Source organism: Hetaerina americana, unplaced genomic scaffold, assembly GCF_022747635.1.
Source record: "Hetaerina americana unplaced genomic scaffold, ioHetAmer1.1.p SCAF_6, whole genome shotgun sequence".
In the NCBI taxonomy this organism is placed as follows: domain Eukaryota; kingdom Metazoa; phylum Arthropoda; class Insecta; order Odonata; family Calopterygidae; genus Hetaerina; species Hetaerina americana.
In genome coordinates, this window is record NW_027287205.1 from 20,694,624 (window position 1) to 20,718,520 (window position 23,897).

Genomic DNA, 23,897 nt, shown 5'->3' on the forward strand with positions numbered 1-23,897 from the left:
GAAGAATCTATGTGCAGCTACGAAAGGATCAACTGTGATTTGAAATGTAGTATTCCGCGTTTCGATAGGTAATTCGCAAACCTATCAGTAAATTCTAAGAAAAATCTAACAATAATGATGCAAATAAAAACTGGATCCACCTAGTGCTGCGGTATTAGTAAATTTGAAATTAAAAATTATAAAATAATTATTTGAGAGAGGAAATATTTGGATGGGTAAACATGACAACACAAAGACTACGAACGAGGTGGGAAGGAAACCCAATGCCTTTGCATTAACGAGCACCGTTCAACTACAGTACCATTCTGGAATTAAGTTATGATAGCAGAAGTGATCACACTTGGGAGCATTCCAACTTACTTTCAGCATCACGCATACAAATTCTTTTCGGAGAAGATCAAGTCCTTGGCAGTCTACAATTTAACATATATTTTGGAAGGACTCTCTTAAATTGGTTTGCCTCCACCAACAAGACAAAAAATGACATCCCACATTACAATAAACTGTTCTTCAAATCTGTATACATACATTCTATCTTCCATAATTCGGTCCAACAGATAAGGGCTTCAACATATATTTGGTAAAGATATGAGTAAGGTTAATTGTTGAATTAAAGCCGTTTTTCAAATGAGGGTGGTCTGAAAAGTTTCCGACCTCAAAAATTTCAGAAAAAATGTCTTGTATCTTTGTTAGGTCGGAAACTTTTCAGACCACCAATGTGTGTATGTAATGGCGGATGGCGTTACTTTGTGCAGGAACTCCTTCAAGGTGTGCGGGATGTATATACTTTGCTTTTGCAAAAAGATTACATTTTATGGAAAATAACACTGAGATAAGAGAAAATTACTGATTACGACACTGCTTTAACCAGTACTTTACGACCTATGACATGGAAAAGTCGGAGCAGTTATTGTGATAGAATATAACTAGTGTATGTACTTGGATACAAAAGGAAACGAAATTCCAGGCGACTTGACATAGATTCCTATTACTTACTGTGATTACACCTTATATATTCGGTTTTACTTTCTATTTTTCTCATGAGGCTGCTTTCAGGCGCACATCCTTATAAAGTCATCCAAGCATAAAGTCACTGTGAAATGAATATCATTCTTCCGCACAGCTGGAACTATTTTCGTGAAATTTGCACAGCTTCTCAGTGGGTTATCTAAACCCTTACTTCTGTATATTTTCATACATCGACTCTAAAAAACCGTCGACCGAGAATCAGCTTGCCGTCCTGACTCTTAAGGGGAGCAATACATGTCAAGAGAGCAATGCTTGACCAGGTGGAACGATGGTGGGCGGGACTTTGAGGCGGTTCGAAAATGAGATCCTAAAAATATGTCCCCTAGTTACAACGAAAATCGTGGGCGTCAAAACGCCCACGACGTTCCCTTAATTTCGACGTCAACACGTCAGGTTGAACAAAACCGTGAAAGCGTGTGCACCCCGATTTCATAACTTGAAGAAGAACTAAAATTAGCAACGCAAAGATAATTTATTGGAAATGAATCAAAGATGTCCGTTATGCAATTAGAAAAAAAAATTCTCAACAGGTAATAAAACCAATTATCATCTATAATTTAGGCAGTTATAATAAGAAAACACGTAGAATGACGCCGAGGTGACAATTTTAAATGTTAAACTACTGAAAAGAACTGATTTTTTTATTGGTTAAAATTCAATTCAAGTTCACTGGATTGGAGATACAAGATTTTTCGAATTCCGTAAAATGAGACTTTTTTTAAAAAATCTACCAATTGGTTTCCATATAATACGGTGTTTTCATTTCGAAAAGCTATGAAACTATTTAATTTAAAATAAATATACTTTATTGAAATGTACGAAAAGGTTACTTTTATTTGATTAGAGCTCTTAAAAATGTTTCCCCCTAACACTGACTCGGCACAAAAATATTCAAGTGAAAATATTTTGTTGAAAACAAAAAATCATTTTTAACATCGAGAATGCACATACTGTCTGCTCCCTCAGTTCCATATTCTCGCGGTATGGATTGAATTAGTTTTTAATCTCAGCTAATCTAAAGGAGGCAAAATGACATAAATGGAGAATAAAGAGACCAAAAGATGAAATAATGGGATAGCAAACTTAAAAAAAACTCACAAATTTTGAACAGAATTTTTCATACATTGATCAATAATGTTTCGTCCATGTGTCACAGTAGATATGCAGGCACTGTATTCTTAATATTTGAAACCAGGCGGTATTCTTAATTATTCCTCCTCGTGACCAAAGGAACTTTGAAATTTTCCAATATACCTCCAGTGATCACTTATTGCTTTGGAAAACAAATATTTTTTATTGCACCGAAAGGGTTTCACGTATTCATTAACTCCAGCGATAGTATTGCTCTGGCATATTTCGTTTTGATGGCGCAAATGAAAAATAAATTGCATTCGATTGCCTACTCAGAGCGTGACCTAATTCATCAAAGTTGATCCATATACTATCCTCGATTCCAATTCTTTCCTTAATAAATAGTCCAATACAGTGAGAAATAATCTGGCGCATATATTTTTCCATTTCAAAAAACTCCAAGGAATTTTCGTAGATCCTCGTCCGGGAAAATAAGGAAAATTATGAAACATCGAACATAAACTGTTTTTTTCAGAGACTATCAACATGCTTTACCATCCGAGGTTAAGTTTTGCAATGCAACAGAATTCAATCAAAATACTTAAAATGTACTCGGACTTCTAGACAAAAACGAAAATCTTTCCTTTTTATTAACTTTCGGATTATATGGTCCAAAATTGTACCATCAAGTCTTAGGCAACTAACTTCTTGACTTATCTGTGTCATCCTACCAGCTAATTCCTCTCAATCATGAATTGGAAATTTTTTCCTTCTTCGAATTACCCGTGCAATTTCCTTCATAACCATCCAATACAAATTCATTACTATTTCCCCCAATCAAAGTTCACTCAATAGCTTTCGTTCAATGGGAAGGGAGTTTGAGAAAGGTAAATTCGTTTGTACTCCAAAAATGAATACAGCAGGTACGTGGGATTCATTGGTGAATGTTGCCCCCAATCTGAGAAAATAAGATATGTAATAAACTAGTCCTGGCTGTCTTCGGTATAGGCTATTGTTAATTGGCGATACCGGTGCCTTAATATGATCTTCCATTGATTATATTCTCCCGCATCAAATGCGTAATTTTAATGCTTGTACTCATGAAATATTACTGATTGGCGTCCATTTGGGCCCTTCAGGAATAATAAACTTTCTACCTTGAAAAGTAGAAATAAATTGTCATTGAATGCGTAAGACGGTTTTCTGATCATTCTAATATAATTGAAAATATCGAAAGGAGTAATTTCGAGTTTTAAAAAAAAGACGTTTCAGGCGTGACATGGTGGACTATCACGATCAGTTAAAAATAGCAATTTTTCACAAAACAAAATTAAATGCGACCGATTTCGATGTAACTACATTATCATCAGACCTGACGATGATGTAGTTACATTGAAACCGGTCCTATTAAATTTTATTTTGTGGAAAGTTGCTATTTTTAATGAAATTTGAGATAATAACTGATCGAAGCACTTTACCACTTGATATTTATTTTTATTCTATGACCGGGTTTCGATGTATTACGTCATCATCAGGTCAGTGCTTCGATCAGTTATTAATTATGTTCGACTTCCACCACATCAAGCCTGAAGGTACTCAATTCGAAATTTGAGTTGTTAGCTGATAAAATTTTACGACGTAGACTACATCATTTGATCATATAAAATGATAGTGGTTGTGTTATGACATCAAAGTAAAACTATGCGGTAAAATATCTTTATTTTTAGTTATGAACAGTAATTATTACAAGGAACATTTCCAATTCTAAACATATTTTTTTAATATCGTCCACTTAAAATTCATTTTTGACAGATATCCCAAGGGTCAAATTGATAATTAAAATTATATAATTTTTAGATGAATGAGTTACGAGTACATACGAATATCAGCGTGAGAAGCTGCCAGACATATATTCGAATTATAAAATAACGGAAGTTGAAATACCACGCTACCATAAATGCATACGTACATTATCGATATTAGACCTGCCCCTTTTTGTACGAACAACTTTCGTTCCGCTATGTTGGTAACACGACTCTCGAAAATCTCTCTCACCCCGCCCTTCTTCACGTGACGGCTTTCAACTCCGCATGGCGGTCGGGGATTTCTCGACCCACATTATATCCATTCCTCCCCGCACTAACATCTCCGGGGAGAAACTTCTCATCGGCCCCGAGAGACGGAGCGTGCCATACTGCTCTCGAGTTCTTCCACCGAGGCAATGAAAGTCGCGGTCGACAGATGGCAAAGAGAACGACCTCTTCATCGGAGACCACGCGGGGAGCAATGACCCAGTCGGCGATGACTATTGCGTGAGGTGACCATCGATTCGCCCACTGACCCAGCGACGCCCGGGTCACGCCCTCAACCGTTGCATGCCCCGAAACTCAACAAAACAATTTGCTTTCAAAACCGGACTGGATATGACGAGCTTTCCACTCAGAGACCTTGAACAAACGATCTATCATTGGTATTCATCATCCATCCATCCAACGCACTGATGGTCTAGGATGAAAATACCAATTAAAACGTCTCAAAGCAATTACAATGGCGCCATCAGCCACGCCAGGGCTGTGATGTCAGACGATGCGTCAGAAGACCCAAGGAGTCAAGGTTGGATTCTAACCTCATAACAAACGTGCGGGGTGGAAATGAAAAGGGAAGCCGCCGTCGGCGTACGACCCAAACCGCTAGCGAGCTAGTTTCCTAATTCGCTTATATTCCGAAAGAAATGAGGACATGTCTTCCGAGCCGAAGCCCTTGTTAATTTTGGGACGGAGTCCTTGGCACATGAGTGACTATGGAAAAACGGACTTTTATTTTGGTATAGACTCCAGAAATAGAGGAAGAGTTAAAGTAATCTATCATGGATAACGCGATTGCCAAAAAATTACTAATTCTTCAGAAATGTAACAAATAATAAATCGCTCAAAATATTCAAACGGCGAAATCAAGTAATGAAACTATTGGTTATCTATTTGATTCTAGTAGTACATAACTGTGAGAGGAAATCTATGAGGGGGACAGTATCGGATTAATGAAGACGGTGCTCACATGCAACCAGCAAACCTTGTCCCTTTTCCCATGATATGAAATGGAAAACAGGAAAGGGCTATTCTTTGAAAAAAATCAAATATTTTCACTTTGTAGCTGCTCTTTTTTAAATATTTCAATCGCCAACTCATTACGGTACTCCGCATTTAATGCATCGCAAAAATATGGATATATTTAATGAAATTGCTGGCAAAGAATAATTAAAATAGTAACCCCTTAACGAATACCAGATTTTAAACATTTAATCACTTTCTTTTTCGATAATATTCATCATAGAACTTAACTGTTGGCATTAGTATATTGATTCACCAGCATAAGGGATTAATTTTGTCACACAGGCAAAAGCTTATGTTCTTTCGGTGGTGCGAGGAGAACACTTAGCTTATATTTACATCAATTTCAGTCGTTTGAAACTCGCAACCTGTTTCTCGGAGCTTCATGCCAATTTGTAAGTCCTTGTAGTGAACCCGCTGCCATTGACATTTGCCTTCTATTTCTCATTTAAATTTATTTCAATTCTTAACCCACCACTTAATCAAGACTTTTGATCCCGCTATTTTATATTATTGGGCAAGTGGGCCAACGCCGGGAGCTTTTGAATGTATTCTGAGCGGTTTAAAATGTATCCCATAGCACGGAGTGATGGCCATTGGAGGAAATATCTAGGTTCTACGATACAACTACTCCCAGCTAACTCTGAGGATCAGATACAAGCCAAAATTGAGAATAATGCAAAACAACTTCCAAGGGGTTATTATCTAACTTCCTAGCTCTCATACGGAAGCGTCTAATACGAGTCCTCTAGTTTCTGGAAGAGAGCCCCACATGAATATAATAAGTTGATTAATATTTAATAGTTTAAATTAATAAAATATGCCATGAAATATTGAAGATACAACGTATCGATAAAATTAAAATGTAGTAGACTGATGGATACAAGACACTCGGAACTAAAATTAGCTTTAGAATATGTTAACATACGAGCATTATCATTAGTTCATTATTTTTGTTCCCTGGTCCAGTTATAGGTATGTACGTACCTACTAATAGCGGGCTTTCGATGATATTTAACAATTATTAACTTTAAATAATTGAGAGAACTTCCTTTTATACGTCCTACAATATTTCCTTCGTCATTTCATCCTAACTTCTCTCCGACTTCATACTATTCTCTGCCTTCCTCTATCCTACTCTCCAAACATTCTCACTTGTACCACAACCTTAAACATCCAACTAACTTTCAATATTTCCTCTACCCATTTACTCTGCCTTTATCGAATTTACCCTAGTAACTTCCTAACTTCACGCATCATACTTAAAACTTCACCGCTTGCTTTCCTCTAGGACTTATTTATTTTCTTCATTCCATAATCTCATCACAAAACCCTCATCCTCTTCATCAAAGACAATAGTCCCTCCATATTAAAGCCTTAATAATATTTTCCCCACATCTTTACCTGGATACCTGTCATCAAAACGTTTCTTGTTAATTCTTCCTTCGGCAACATCATTCTGCTCCCGTTGACCTAACTACTAGATCCATTTTCCTCCAAAACACTGCCCAAATACATGAGCAACTGCTCCAAGTCCTTCAAGTTTAATCTTTCCTGCTTTCATGTTTACCTAACCTTTCCTACTTCTCGATAATCTCATTACTTTCGTCTCCTTTTGTTAAACCTTCATCCCATACCTATCTCTCTTCGTCCTATTCCTCTCTCACTACCCCTGTAATGCACTTAAAATTAACTAATATCTCTTGGATTTCTCACGAAGTAATGCTTGATCATTTACAAACATAACCGACTTAATCATTTCGATGCCTAATTTTACTCGCATCTTAAGCCTTTCCCTTGGTGAATCAATATATTTATTAACTTTTTCATTGCAGCAATTCGCATAATACCAATGGGATATAATAGAAACTAATAATTCTGGTCAATATAAGCATGCTCTTTTATTTACACATCGGCCCAACGACACTTTTGTGGGTACATCCAAACAACACTCGCCGACAGTCAAAAGAAAAGGTTTATCGACACCGATACGTGAACTCACCGTGATCCACCAATGCGGAAGAAATTCGCCAGTGTGAGTGTTTACTCATTCTCGAAAACAATTCTTCCACGACCAAAACTGTGGAAAGAGAGTGGAAAATTTCACGAGTGATTAAAGGAGTGTGGAAGCACGAGAAGGCGGGGGTGGTTTTAGAAGTGCGACGTGAAGGGGGAAGGGGAATGTATAGGGGGAGGACGGTATATACTCGTGAATTCGAGTGGACACGGGCCCGACGTGTGGAGGCAACGTCACCACGCGAGTAAAAAGGGAAATTAATGGAAATGGGCCAGCGAACGCGAACAGCTGTGCGAGGGGGAGAGGGGTGGAAGAGGAATGGAGAGGAGGAGGGAAAACGAGGTCCCTTTTCCTCACCCGAGAGCCGCCACGCGGCGGAGCGACGAACCGCAAGCCACACGAACGCTCGTGCCCTCTCGTGGTCGGATAGAGAAAAATGAAAAAGAGCTGTGCAGAAAAAATTAAAAACAACACGACATGAGCCATAGGAAATGGAGGAAGAGAAGTAATAGAATAAGTGGTTCGATGGGAACACTGGAGTCGAGGGAAGACGACTTTAAAAAAAAACCTCAATTACGCACCTCAAAAAGGAAGAAATGAGAACTCAGGTAAATACGTAGTGATTGCACAGGGATGTGGGAAATGAGTTAAAGATATTTCCGCAAAAAAAAGCAATAAACGCCGCGGAAACATTTGGGAGGAAAGAAAAAGTCTCCCTCAACTCGCCCGAAACGAGATGAAAGGGAAATTAGGGACGCTGCGCACTGTACTAGAATTACAACCACGATTCAACCTCAAACGCGAACATTAATCTCGTTATGATAGGAACTGAACCCTTTTGCGGCCCCTGTTGTATCGGGGAAAATGAGGCGAAATTTACAAATGACTGCCAAAGTGCACAACTCACTCTTCAGTTGCAACAACTTGCCAATTTCCCACTTTTGCCTTGTTCTTGATTGCCAAAATACCAGCGAATTAGAACCAATGATTAAAAGGAAAAAAAAGAGAAATGGATAAAGACTCGATATCCTGGAGTAATTTGTAATTTTACTCGCGTTAAACTTCGTTTAACGGGAATTGGGAAAATGAGGCATACTGTTCAGCGCAACTAAATGCGTATTCTTCCTACCCCATACCCGCACCGCTACATGCAAGATTGAGCCACCTCTCAGGTGCAAAACATCCCACCCAACCCGAGCCAACTTCGTTCCCCTTCCGCGTTCCTTCAGTTACTACCTGCCCCCAGAAATCGTTCGCCTTCCCTGGACATAGACGGAGGAAGGGCCAACGATCCATGCACTCAAAACCGTTTCAATCTCTCCTTTCAACGAAATATCATTTACGCAAGGACCAACGCATGGTGCACATGATACGATGAATGGAAACCAGCCATAAGTAGGGTGTGATTATTGGAACAGTAATGTTTTTCTCCGCTTTATGGAGTTTCAACAACCGACACCACTGATAAAAAAAGTGGGAGATATTGGCTGAGAAGTCAACAAACAAAATTTTTAAAGCTTACAGTATATTGAATGTCGGATTTTTCCTCTTTGAAGTGACACTAATACTCAACGTAAAATGTTGAAAATAACTTAGAATAATGTTTAAACTTAATTAAAGAACTCGTTGTTAATAGAAGGACTCGTTTTCATAAAAGTTAATAAAAAATTTAGCAGCCGTCTACTAGCTTCAGGTAGATTTTTGATGGACCCCGGCCATACACACAACACTTTTCGTAAGCTATAACTAACATGACACAAAAATCCCTAAATCCCATGCTACACATCACAATAACTTATTATTTAACTATCCATTCTTTCTCCCTCCCAAAAATTTAATTTCGAAATGCCTATTCTTTCCCTCCATCAATCTCGCTTTCCCAGCAATAACCCTCTAGCACCGTCTTCAGCATCCATTTGCCCCTCCCAGTATCTCCTGCATCCACTTGTTCTGCCTCCTTCGAATTTCTTCCAACAGCCATATCTCTCTTCCCTTTACAGGCCTAGAACCTCATCATCGGTTTTCCATTCCGCCGAATTATTTTCTCCATTGTAACCCACACCCACATTATCTTTCCATGACCAACATTTAGAACCATAAAAAACTACGCCCATAGTTAAAGTTCTCACTATAAATAAAAAAATATTCACTATCAATATTATTTCTTGATATACGTTATTAGGCTTTGAAAACGAATATTAGGATATTGTTTGATCTCTTGAAGGCTTTATAACATCTTAGTTACACATTTTTTTACTATGCATAAGTATATTCTATTATTACGTGCCATTAAGTCTTTTAAAAAATGCCTATGGCACCTACATATGTGCCCGAAGGCAATTAAAATCAGGTTAATTACTTCATACGAAGAAACATGACCTCACAAAACCGGGAAAAGAGTTCAAGTTGAGGCGGCGGTATCGGTTGTAGAGCCATCAATTCCGCACATTCTCAGGCTCAGGTAACTTTCCACGAAAATACCGACTCTGCGGACTGAGTTAGACTTTATGGAATGAAATTTCATCAAAGACTAAAAAGGGGGGGGTGTGGATTTCCACGAATATCTTACTCAAATGCAGAAACTTCCGCCCAAAGTATACATTCGGGCCTGCAAAACGGGTTTGGTTCATTTTCATATTTCGAAAATTAACTCGATACCCATCTTAAATTTATATTATTCAACACTTATAAGGAAATTATCCATACACTCCCTGAGTGACTCTAGATGTATTCTACGTAAATTTGATTTGCTGATGTATTAATTATCAAGATGGATATCCATTTAGGATAAAACTTAAAGGAAAAACATTCGTTTAACCCTCATGATAGAAATAGGAGTTTCACATGCTAATGTCAGATTTTATTGTTTGTATACTCGGAGTAATCAAAATATGACAACATAATACATTATTGGAAATATTCACTAAGTAGCAGGTAATAATTATCCATGTGAAATTTTGAAATCGATTTATACCATTATTTAAGTTCTTTTTACATATTTTTACCCAAAATATTCGGAGAAGAGCACAAAGAGTGTTTACCATTTTAAGATTCCGTCATTTAATTTGCGAGCCGGTACACCAAGGACTACAACCTTGACGATGTGGAAGGGTTTACGTGTTCTCATGTCCCATAGAAATTTACTGTCAAGGTCACTGGTAACTGCTCCTGGTAGATACCCATGCCAGATAAGTCGGAAAGGTAGGAGCCAGGCGAAAGCAAGTCCGCGCAGCGTCATTTCCTCAGGTGGACGGCTGCAAAGGCGTCTGACCCCAGTGGGGTGTTCATATGTGTGATGGTGTAACGCTAATAACACTATTGAGCATAGCAACGGGAAACCACCTCAATTATTTATCCCGAGAATGTAAGGTTGGACACCATAATGAAAAATGAGTCCTGGCAACTACGGGACTCGGCCCAAACGGGTGTGTGTCGTTCCCGGCGGCGGAAGAGGCAAGGCTTCTGCGGTCGTCACTTCACGAAATCCTTGCAAAGGAAAAGCGACGACAGCATCGGCACAGAAGTTGTAGAAGACGACCAAATTAGTTAAAGCAGGGATGTGGAATGAAATGAATTTTAATAAGTCTCCTACGAAATTATGATGGTGCAAACATGGAACTCAGCCCAGCGGGGATGTGAAGTCAGGGCTTCGACCTGAAGGTGCATCGTGGAATGACGACCGAAAGGTTTTCAGCGCAAGACAACGGACGCGGAAGGAAACCGAAAGCCCATCTTCAGCCATATTTAAGATATTTCATTATTTTTCTTGAAATAGATGTACCAGGTAATTTATCTGATTTGATGGTGACTCAGATAAGTGAAAAATATTTCAAAAAATACTTTCTTCTGAAACATTCCAACACGTACTTCGCTTCACACACAAGCAGTTCAAACAATTTTCTCCCGTCTGTAATATTAGACTCTCCTGCTCAAAAGAGCGTTGGACGAACGAAGAGTTTCCTCCTATTCAAAATCAGCCACTGCGTCACCAGGCTTCGCAAACCCCCAACGCAGCAGTGCAACCGAACATAATAAATATAATTTATTACCTCCGCCCACATCACAATCGACTGACACTATCTCTCGACGCAAACCTTCCCCGAGTCGTGGCAAACATATTCGACCGCGGGGTAGCGTCGTCCGTAGTGTTGTTGCCGATGAAAACAAAATAGCTGTTTTCAAGACGTCACTGGTATTCATATGAGAGTATCTCCGGCGGGGAGCGTTCTATTTGAGGAGGCGCCGAAATTTCAAGATACAAATAAACCTACGCAGCCAGATAGCAGAGGGCGCTGCATGACGGGCGGGAGGAATTGGGAGGAGGAAAATAAGGGCAGAGGGAATCGCGGTGAATGAATCCCGCCCTCCCCTCTCCCCGCCCGATTATAAAAAAATAGAACAATACCCCTCCATCGAAACAACGCCCCCGCAAACGGTCCTCGCGAAACTGTGTCAATGCCGGAGCCTCTTTAGCTGCGGCCTCCATGGTGTGAATGAAGGGGAACTGAATGACATGGGGTTGCCATTATTATTGTTACGGATCGCGCGGGGAAAGTGCTTGCTGCCTTCATGCCTGCGCCAAAAACGAGAGGTCAGCATGCGAGGGAAGTGGAGGGGCAAAGCTACCCCTTCGCCCACCATCTTTCCATGATCTTTAGTTAAGAAACGTTTTTATATTTATGTGCATAAATATATAAATTGCATTAGAATATCTATATCCACATGCAATAATAACACTTTTATAAAATATTAAACGAACCATCTAATTCATTCTTCACCCAAGAAACGTAATATTCCGCTTTGAAGACCTATTGAATAAATACATACAATTATGCATGTGCGAGTGTGTGCATACGTATTTTTTTATAGTTTTAAAATATTTAAGCTGCACAAAAATAAAAAATTCCACTTATGATAGACATCACCCCACTTGCAGTCTTTGAGTCTTACAATGTAGCTGTCGACATTTTTAAGCCACTAGACAAACGTCAACCGTGGCATAACACCTTATAGCGTTTTTTTAATACTAGCATTAAGGAAATATTAATTCCTAAACAAACGATATAAGTAGCCTACACCAGTAGGCACCTAGTGTTATTGGAGGAAAACTATTCCTAATATACAGAGTATTTACCTACCATGGCCCCTGACAAATGCTACTAAGTTCAAGCGCAGCCGCAGGGAGTTAGTAGTTGTTTTCTTGTGCGACACTCAATTAACACAATTACCCCTTAAGCATCTCGCAGAGCCCAATTAACTGCACAAATCTTGTTTAAATGTAGGTACACAGATGGAATACACAATCGTGTATCTTCTTGCAGATGCATAACGCATAAAAAGCCGCTAATTAAAAAAAATATCCAGATAAGTCATTTGCATTAAATTTAAAAAAATCGTTTTTACTCCTATTGTCCAGGATATTTTCCGTTAAAATAAAATAAATTCTTCAAAACTCCAAGTTTGATATCTTAACTCCAGGTTTTTTCCAGGTGTACATCATGATTTTCTCCATTTCCGGTATTTTTCCTGTTTTTAAGGATTTCATGATGGTTTTTCATTTCTGAATTACATTTTAATATAATTTTATACAATTGATAATCCCTACTAATTAAATAGATTTAGTTTGTTTCTCTCAATTTATTCGAATTTTGTTTGTGAGATAAAAATAACAAACAGGGGTCGATTTAATGGGCTTGTACGGAAACCTGAGCAAACTAAGGGTACCACACTTCAGTGAATCAAATTCATGATCAAGGCCTTCAATTTGATATCCTGTGCATACATATTCGGTACATTCTGTACAAGGGGAATTGAAATTTACACAAATTTGCACTAAAACATTTTTTTCGCAATTTACAACAACAAGTGAAAGCAAGTCCATGCGATATTCACAAATGGTAAACAGGTAATTCTCAGAGGAAGCAAAACGTTCGCAACTAAATGTTTAGCCACCAAGAATTACCGAGTTTTGTAAGGAGAGGGTGTAAGGACAGGCATGGAGGAAAATATGCTGGAGAGAGAAATCAAAGAAAAATGTCGGATATGATTGGGGAAGAAAGGAATTCTTTGGCAATGATTATAAGGAAACGGGAGGTGTTTATTAGTTACTTTTTTTCATTCCGAAATTAGGAAATTCTGCGTAGGGTCCAAAATGCTCCACGTGCCTTCAAGGTGAGATCTAACCAACGCGAAATAACGACTCTTCGTAACTTATTCAATCGAACATGTCTCCGCTAATCCTAAGAAGAAACCAAGTGATTAAATGCGAAACGCCAGATCTCCTCTACGCGATCATGTCCGCCACTCCGCGTCTATGAACGTAAGGTGAGTGGATTTTAATTACCAGATATTAATATCTCCGCATTTTTAAGGGTTTAACTGGATACTACTATTAAGTTCAGGAGTGTTGAAGGTAACAGAGCGTTGAAGTTAAATTCATAAACATTGTCGTAAGACTGAACAAATAAATTCTCAGTATTAGTTCACCACCTTGACAATGATGTTAAGTGTCGAAACATGTGTGGGTCAATGAAACTTTTTAGTGGACTGTATAGTATATATTTATTTCCAAATTGAAAATACTTTTCCTGCTTGCAGGGTTTAAACAGAATTTCTCCGAAGTTGCCCACGAGGTTGGGCGAACGATTGAGGCATTCATGGGTCGAAGAACTTAATCTCATAGAAATATTTCGCATTCGGCGGGCAGTATATACGAGTATATACTCGTAATATATACTCGTAAATAAACAACTTACCCTTGCTAAATGAATCTAGGTAACAATGGTAAAATAAAAGAAAAAGCACACAGAAAAACAACACGACAAAAAAAGTATCAGATATAGAGATGCAAAAATTAATTGGAATCAAAACGTGGGCCCTAAGGGAGAAAACATTCCATGGCAACAAGATGCAATGAACAAACACGCCCGGACAACTATGTCTAAAGAGTAGTCCAAGTTCAGCTTTCGGTCACTCATGAACGCAATAATAAGTGATAGAAAGAGTAGCAATCAAGAAAAAAATGGCAAGAAGACCCACGTGACACCGGCAAATCTCGGAGGCCGACTCAAGTCAAGAAAAGGTTTTCGAATCTCATCCTGGTTCCACAGACGCACACTCGCCCGATCCCCAGGCACCGCCTTACGTGGGCGACCACCTCCCCACGACTAACATAAAGCGAATCCGAATTTCGCGTCCCGGAGGGAATATGGCGGGGCGGTAGGGGGTGTGGGGAGGACAAGGGAGGGGGAGAAGGGGTCTCCAGAGTAGGACGCGGGCCAGGAGGGAGCGGAGAAGAGGATGAAAAGGAAGAGTGGGAGGGAGCAAGCCGAGGGAGTTTCAGGAAGTGTGGGATGCACAGGGTTAAAAGCCAAACTCTTTTTATATAGAGACGCCAACTAGAACTGCCCCACACACACACACATACGAGGTGTATTCAAATATTAACGGGAATTTAGTAATTTCGCAAAGCGCGTAGAACATCATGAGTTCTCGCCACTAGGTCAAAATATCAAAATGAGTACTACTTACAAGTTTACACACGTTTGCCTAAGGCAATACGAAAAAATACGCCCGTATTTCCGGCGAAATAAACCATGGCTTTAGCACAAAGGTAAAGCTTCTCCGCTTCACTGTCCGCGAATATTTTGCCAAAAACAGCACTGTAATGATGTCCCAGCCTCCATATTCGTCAGAAATTAATTCTTCCTGTTCCCAAAAATAAAGAGAACCCTAAAGGGTCGTCGTTTAACAAGCACAGATGGAATAAAAAACGCATCGCTGAGAGAGATAAAAACTGTACCGAATATCGAGTTCCAGAAGTGTTTCGAGGATTGGATAATGCGTTGGCTTAAGTGCACGAGTATAATATCAAATGGGGACAACTTCGAAGGGGATAACGGTCCATTACAATGATGTGAACGGATAAAGAAAACTCTTTCCTAATGAATCAAATGCCCGTTATTTATTGCACACATCTCTTACTTTTGTTAAGCCAATTTTTGTTTCACGGCGGTTAAAAAATCTTCTTACTTTACGATCAGTAGGTCCCTGGATTACGAAGTACATGAGGGTTTTGGGAGGGATGGGAGTTTTTGTTGATTAGAGGCAGATATTGGAGTTTGGGATGGAGTTCCAGTGTTTATCACAGCTGTTTGGATGCGAGTGGAAAATTAAGTTAACATTTCGACACAAGGTTCTTCTATAAAGCGTAAGCCTGACATTCATCAAGACCTACAAATGGAGGAAAAACGAACTTTTAAAAAATCATTCAATAATTTCAAGAGGTAAAGGTTAATTCAATAATGACACGAAATTCGACATTGACTCTTAATTACACCCTACGTAGGATTATGACCAAAATATGCGCGGATTAGAACAATTCATTACCTTTCATTAAAATATTTTCATTTTAAGTTTTTCTCATATTCGGCGATTTTACTTAAAATTTTCAGAAGTTGGAAACAATTAAGCTCAAATAAGTATTAAGCGATATTGAATGCACCGTGATTCATTTACGGGCCCGGATTTCAAATTAAAAAATCAATACTGAGAATGACTAATCGCTTTAAAATTAGCTATAAGTATAATTATTTTCAAGTTTATATCAAGCAATACTTATTTATTTAAATCTGGGGTAAGGCCAAGGTGATTGACGAGTCATTCAGAAGGGCCTAAGAACTCTCTATCCTTTTTCACCTTGATTTTTTTCATAAATTACTTTTATGCGCGAAAATACACACCAAGGAAACAGCTGATGCGATTAATAAAACAAAAGGAAAATTGGGAAACCAAAACACCGCGTTTTTTCCAACCATGGGACAAACTGAGCACACTTTTATATTTCTACGTAACCGGAAAACGGTTCGAGCACAGAAAAATTACCCGGTCCCATGGCAAAACCTAAATGTATTTAAGCTAGTGTGAGATTTCTTTTCCACTGAGTTAGTGGCCTAACAGCTTCTTCCTCAACCTGTCCAATCCCTTCAACCTCCACCTCTCCCCAACACAACGCGATGCCAAGGGTAGGCGGAGCGTGTTGCAAAAGCGTTTCGCAACCCCTCTTTCCCCCGCTCCATCACTCCCTTCCGTCCCTTACCCACACCTAACACCTGTTCCTCCTTCGTGGCCCGCGAATTCATCCGAGACTCCCTTCGCTCTCTCGGCCCTTTCTTTCGGGACCGAAGAATTCACCCATTCAGTGCCTCTGACGCAGCCCTTGAGGAAGGAACTAAAGGAAAAGGGAATGAAAAGGAATCTCCGTCCAGCTCATGAATGAGTGTCACACAGTGAGAATCGACACGCCGCCGTCAGGGTCCGCTGCAACGCAGGGCTTTTCTGGAAAGGGGACGATATCTGGAAACGGCGGTCGACAATCTTGTGGCACACGGGCCAAAACATTTGAGCGTTGGCAATTTGTCGAATTCGCATGACTTCTTAGCCGAAATAACGCTTTATGACGTTACTTGATCCTGAAAATACCCGCCTATCATTACGGTAACCCATAGAGTCCCCCGAAATATCAGAGGTTTTAGTAAACAATTAAAAGCTTTAATTCGAATTAATACACATTTAAACTGGAGAAGGACGCAGTACGCGGGGATAGGTGTTTATGTTACTCAGGAGTGCTTGAGATGTAAAATATTTTTTTGTGGTCCATCCAAAATCAATCCATAATTATTCTATAACGTAAGAACCTACCTTAACTTGAAAATAACTAATACATACATACGTATGTCAAGACATTTTGATAACGGTTTCTTTAAGAGATAAACTGGCATGGTCATAAATTTAAATCAGACACATACTACCAGGAATATGATAATTTTCTGATAAAAACAAAAGTTACAATTCAAATGGAACCAATCACACAAGCTGGAGAAGTTCAAGGAAGTATGGACAATATTAAATGTTGTAGTATGTAAATTTGGGAGCCGTAAGAACGCTAAGACGACGATATTACAGTGACGGAAAGAGGAGTACAGTATATTACACACCCTGTATAAGAGAGAGGAATGAATAACAGGGACCATACGGGGACAGGTAGAGTAAGAACAAGGGTAGAGGTGATGGGTCACCAGTGATTGTTAGTCAAGGCGGGCGATGCGAAAGTCGGGATGTAGAGGAATGACCAGACATCTTCACGAGCGTGAGTTTTTTCCATCACGCGTGAGTTGAGCTTGGACAGAGGAAACGGTTATGTCGTTGATGAATTCGATGGTTTGATGCTCTACTGAGTGAAAATTCATGTTCACTGAACAAATCAACAAGGTATTTTTTCACACGAAAAATATAAGCATAATACTACCGGTTTCAACGCATACGCAACATCTTCAGGCACACGATGTGCTGGAAAGACTTCGTGTGCTGGAAAAGGGTCACCAGGGCGAAAAAGACATCTTCGGTACCTGGCAACTCCATCACGACAACGCGCCTTGCCACAACACGCTACGAGTCCGCGAGTTCCTGGCGGAACACCAGGTGCCAACGCTGCCCCATCCCCCCAATAATTCTGACGTCGTCCCAGCAGACTTCTTTTTGTTCCCTCGGATTAAGTCATCCATGAAAGGAACCCGTTTTTTATCCATAGAATAGATCTAATCAGCCGTGACGAAGACCTTGCGAGAGGTCCCCGAGGACGTCTTCCAGGGTGCGTACCGGTGATGGCAGAGTCGCTCGAAAAAATGTGTAGAGACCCAAGGACAGTAATTTGAAGAAATTTAAGTGTTTGTGCATATCTGTTCAATAAATTTTAAATAAATAAATAAATTCGCCTATGCGTCGAAACCGGTAGTATCATAATAAAGTTTTTTGAGATAAAAAATACTAAGTTTATTTAGTCAGTGGGTTATGTCTTCGTTAGGGGAGAGGAAATGGGTGAACTATGGCGAGTTGACAAGAACATTAATTCGGGAGATTGCAAACGTTATGATATGCTGGGGCACGTGGTGGGTGTGAGACTGCCGGGGGCGAGAGGGGTGGAGGAGGAGGAGGCGGGGGCTGGGGGTGAGTATTTTGGATCGCATGAAGCGGCGGCGGCGGGCCTAGCCGGGCCAGTGACCCGGGACCTTGCCACGCGCCCGATGCTCGATGCCTGTGATTCCGAAAAGTGTGTGTGGGAAGGAAGATTCCGAGGGAAAGGCGCGGAGAGACGTCAAAAGAATTGGAAAATAAATGGGAGATGCAAAAGCCGAAATCCCTTAGCATAATACTTTTTTTCATATCAGATCGTACATATATATTCCAGGGCATTTTTCCGGATGGACTTCTTCTGTTAAGCCACGGAATTGTCTGTTTTCCAAGGTGTCGATATTTCTTTTCCTTTCTTAACGTATTTGATATTGATTTTATTCTTGCTTAATATGCTACTAGAAATACATTTTTAAGGAGAGAATTTTTTTCTCCTCTGCATAAAACATCTCTCTTGTTCGTACGCATGATAATAGCGATTTCTCCACAAATTTGTTACACGCTCATTTTTAATTGCATAAAACGACAGATTTTTTTAGATATTCATAGTCTTCAATGCACGGCATATGACCGCAACCCTTCGAGAATTGTTCATACTTGGCGTGCATATTGTACACTCCCTGCCACAAATCATCCCAGGGACTAACAGGGTATCATTTCTCATAAATATCTAACTTTTACAAATGAAAACTTTCTTAACCCTTTATGCACGACATTTTATGTCTAGCTTTGCGAAAACTTTCCTTTTCGGTGGGCAGTGATTTATTTTATGGTCAATTTAAGTTATCGGTGCTTCTTCAGTAGACTGAGGCACACTGTGATAATAGTAAGGATTCAAAGAGGTGCCTCTCCCCATTATAAGCACGACGCAATGATTTTAAAAAGACAAATGGGATATTTATCGAGTTAGACATGATTATGAAGTGCTCTCACGTTCAAATCAACGTAACTAGTGACTAGGTATCATAAATGTCTTTGTTCAGGAATATCATCCCTCTAATTGATGATGTCGTCGACGAATGTCAACCAGCAACAGAGACATGTAAATAAACATACCATGTACGAGGGCGATTCGAAAAGTAAGGTCCCCTATTTTTTCCATTAAAATTCAAATTTGTTCTCAACTTTGCGTACATGGTTGAAAAGTATTTAGCTATTTTTCTACATGGTCGCCTTGACGATCAATCACTTTTTGCATCCTTGTAACCAGCTTTTTAATAACGGCGTCGTACCTTCCTCCCGCCGCGTCGCGAAGCCAACTGACGACTGCGTCTCCGATACAAATTCATCGCCATTTAGTGGCAGTATACGGTGAGAGGTGTATTGACATCAAAAAGTTTTTTGATGGCCGGGAAAAGTCCACGATGAGCAGCGGCCGGGGCGGCCGAGTTTGATGGAATCAACGGTGGCTCCAAATGACGAGATGGTGCGCAATAACCGGAGAATTACCCTTCATGAGATAAAGGAAGGCCGCGGCGGGAGAAAGATACGACGCCGGTATTAAAAAGCTGGTTACAAGGATGCAAAAAGTCATTGATCGTCAAGGCGACTATGTAGAAAAATAGCTAAATGCTCAGCCTTTCCTACGATGTACACAAAGTTGAGAATAAATTTGATTTTTCATCGAGACCTTACTTTTCGAATCGTCCTCGTAAGTCCAACCAGCAGCAAGCCCAACATTATATTCGGTCGTTTCACCAGAAGAGAAGGCCAGGGGAAAATTCCTCCCTAACGGCCGGTGGCTTAATTGCTGCACCACTGGGGTGGCAGGAGGCCAGGAATAGCATAGTTTTGGAAAAGGCGGTGATGGACGGGCACAGGCGTACAGGCGTTACGTTTTCCAGTACTTGGTTTTTTTCTTCGATGTTTTAAAATCTCCGTTTGTTTGTAGAAAAAAAACTGCTTAAAACCGACCACTGGTATTTTTTTTTCTCTTTTGGACAGACAATTCACGCCAAAAGAAAAAATAAATCCGAAATTTTTTGGATCTAATTAGTGACAATTCGTCATTCATTCTTCACGGCTGTTTGTTTGCGTCACCACTGAATGAGAACATCCTCACACTTTCTTATTTGTATCTGTGAAATTTAGTTTCACTGATTCGTAAATTATTCTAAGAGCTCACCAGTACTGTACGGTGATTACTCAAGATAATTTACTTTAAAAAAAAAGATGCTTAAGGGGTTAAATAAATAATATAATTCGACATAACATTTTCGAATTATAATATTTACTTATCAAAATATAAAATTAAGCTATTTCTTATAAATTTAAAGGCGTATCTCAGAAACATAAGATTTACCCATTTAGTTAGTTAAATATACTTCCAATTAGTAAAAAGTGACACCCTTTCCTGTAATTTCCCACAGTGGCGTAAGTCCAAATATCGATGATAACTATTCACGCAGCCTTCAATGGAATAATGTCCCTATTCGCCTAATGATGATGCATTTAGCTCAAAATTGTATGAAAAGGAGATTGGGTTGAAAAATTTTTAAAAATCTACCCAATTATTCTATTTTTCCCTAATACTTAATTGAATTAACCACGCAAAATGTATTTTTCAATTGGATAAGCAGATGACTCAATGATATTTTAATGTATTGACACTACTTACACTTATACAACAAAGCTGTAAGAACGTATTCGAATAAACGACAAACATCCATTTCCGTAATTTTGCAAGTTAAATATAACGGGTTAAAACAATGATGTATTAGATTAGGGAAAAAATAAAAATTACCCCCGTATCAACCCAACGTACACCGTATTGCACTGATGTTGTTACATCATCTTATTTTTCGAGATGCTCTTGAGAGAGGTCGTGACTTTCATGTCGAGAGACGGCGGCAAAAATTGGAATAGTAAACTGTGGGAAAAATCACTCAATGGACTGCAGATCATAACAGATTCGACGTCAAAATACCCGTGAAGTGAATCGATTCTATTCGAAAGCCCGTTCATTACACATCATCAAATAACCCCAAAATCGTCTCCTCCACGTCACTTACCTGTCATGTTTCGAGAAAATGTGACTCGGGCTGATAGGCAGTGCGGGCGACACGCTGGACGCCGTTGACGCTCCGATGGACGGCGACCCCGGGGGCACTAAGCTGGTCCCACTTCCACCCCCGCTCGACAGGCCCCCGGCGAACGAGGGCGAATGGCCCAGGAGGCCCCCGACGGGGGCCAAGCGGTCGTCCAAAGGTGTCGGCGGGGCTGACTTGGCGCTGAGGTTGCTCGAAGACCTTGATTGGGGAAGAGATAAAGAGAAGAGATTGACATTTCACCTGAAACAAGTATGCATACATAGGGGGATACAATATATACGTACATACGTATGTACGATATATCGAAAAACATAAATCAAAAGCAACATGTCAATATCTCTTTTACAAATCGGCTAGTGTATTGGTATAATTTTAAGTAGCCGCGATCTTCAGCAATTTTTGTCCATATTTTGATACAACGATGACGTGGCCCATAATGACGATGAAAGATACGGATGAGATTACATTTAGTGAGTACACTTAACGCGGCATTATGGCAGTGCATCAAGAAAAGATACGACAACATTCAATTGGACGAAAATAGATATTTTCTCCAGGCGGTATAAGGATGGATATATATATATATATATATATATATATATATATATATATATATATATATATATTTATATATATATATCTATATATATATATATTTATATATATATATATCTATATATATATATATATATATTTATATATATATATATATATATTTATATATATATATATATTTATTTATTTAGATATATGTACACACACATTAAGAAAAGACTCGTAAAAACTTTGAAGTTAAGAGCGTAGCTATGTACGGCGCGGAAACGTGTTCATTGAAGCAGGAGGATGCACGTAGATTGGAGGCTGTTGAAATGTGGGTGTGGAGAAGAATGGAGAAGGTGAAATGGACAGAGAAGAAAACAAATGAGGAAGTACGGAGGGCGAAGAGAGGGGTTAGTTGGGAGCAATCCTATGGAGGCAGGAAAAGTGGCTGAAGGGGGTATTGACCGGCAGCGGGATGTTGAAGACTGTAATTGAGGGGAGAATGTTACGCAAACGAGGAAAGGGAAGGAACAGGAAAGGGAAGGAACAGGATAGGGATGTTGGACGGGATGAAGGGAGGAAGAAACTACTCAGAGATGAAGAGGGACCTGATATTGAGTAGGATGCTGGATTTTTGTGTTTTGCTGGGAGTCACAAAATATTTATTTAAGCTAAATATTCATTATTAGCAATAAAACTTGTGAAATTAGCGCATTGAGGATAGAAAAGCAAGAACCTTTCCATGTGACAATATTCGGTTTCCCAATAGGTATTATTAGTCGCAAATTCGTAGCGTTTGGGTGCGTACATGGAGCTGACCAAAAGCTTCCTTCGGTAACCTCCGTTAAAGAACTCCGGCGGTTCGGTGGTAAAGGGATAGGGCATCAGATAGATAAGGTCCTAGGTTCGATTAATTTTAATGTTAATTTTTTTGGGTTAGATGGAAGAAGGGATTGCCACAGGCTCAATATTGCCCGAATAAAGCCGAATTATTATCATTCCAATTGGTATTATATCCTTTACAGTAGGTATTTGATGGGCACAGACTATAAAACTGAACAATGATACAAGCATGGCAATATTAAAACAAATTATGGAAATTAACTCACGGAAATAAAATAAACAAAGAGGAGATACGTAGAAGGGAATCATTACACCAACACAATCCTATATGACTCTGAAAATATCAGAAACCTGCACATTTGGAATTATATTAATGCCATTTATATGAATACTATTGAATTAATTACAGATAAAATATTAATGAAAGATAAAGTGCAGACGAAGAAACATTTAATTCAGAAATCATGGCCCTTATATGAGGCAAACCATGGCAGAAATATACAGGATCAACCTCGAATAGTACCTGTAACTATTGGAGAATGAGTAGTTTCGACATTTATTTACCACAAGCCAAAAACAATAACGTAGATCTTCACAAAGGATTTTAAAACATATGCAACGTAATATATTAACTAAGAAAATCTAAAATACCACAAGCAAACGGTGGAAGAAATTCGTCACGGCGGTAATCGAAACCCCTAATCTGCAATCTCTCGAATAGCAAGCGAGGGCGTTGCCCTACCGCTACTGAGACAGGCACATGGACCTAATATCAGAAAATTAATGGTATGCAGCAGTTTTTCTAAATTAACTACCAAATCGCCAGCCAAGCTATGGTACAAATAAAAGTAATGAGAATGCCTTTGTTTAGACTTTTACATTCCAAGGTAATCCAAAAATATCTGAAAAAATACCCACTCCGAAACAAATGCACTGTAAATTACATATTATTACAACATTCAACCAAATTAGGATATATATTTCATTTAAAGCAAATTGGAAAAACTGAATGATATACTTAATGAATTCCATGACATTCCCTGAATTCTTTGGCGCAATACATTGTGATTATTATTATAAGGCTATCTACCGGTTAAGGTAGGTTTTTGGATGGACACAACTACCAAATAAATATTTTATGGCTCCTAAAAAAACACAAAATCCAGCAACCTACTCAACGTTATTTTATAATTTCCACGCGTGGAATCCAGTGACAGCGGCGTTTTTCATTCTTATTCGGTAGGCGGCAATGGGTCCACTCGACCAAAATGG

The 23,897-nt window shown here is 39.2% G+C and overlaps 1 protein-coding gene across 5 annotated transcripts in view; it reads right to left on the minus strand.

The window, feature by feature from the left end:
• The window catches only part of LOC139695305 (GRAM domain-containing protein 2B-like), a 568,636-nt gene that overhangs the window by 73,945 nt on the left and 470,794 nt on the right, over positions 1 to 23,897 (minus strand). For all 5 annotated transcript variants that reach the window (XM_071594009.1, XM_071594010.1, XM_071594008.1 and 2 more), the window contains one exon: positions 21,204 to 21,440. In XM_071594009.1, the coding sequence (XP_071450110.1) occupies positions 21,204 to 21,440 (237 nt within the window). The remainder of the gene's footprint in view (positions 1 to 21,203; positions 21,441 to 23,897) is intronic.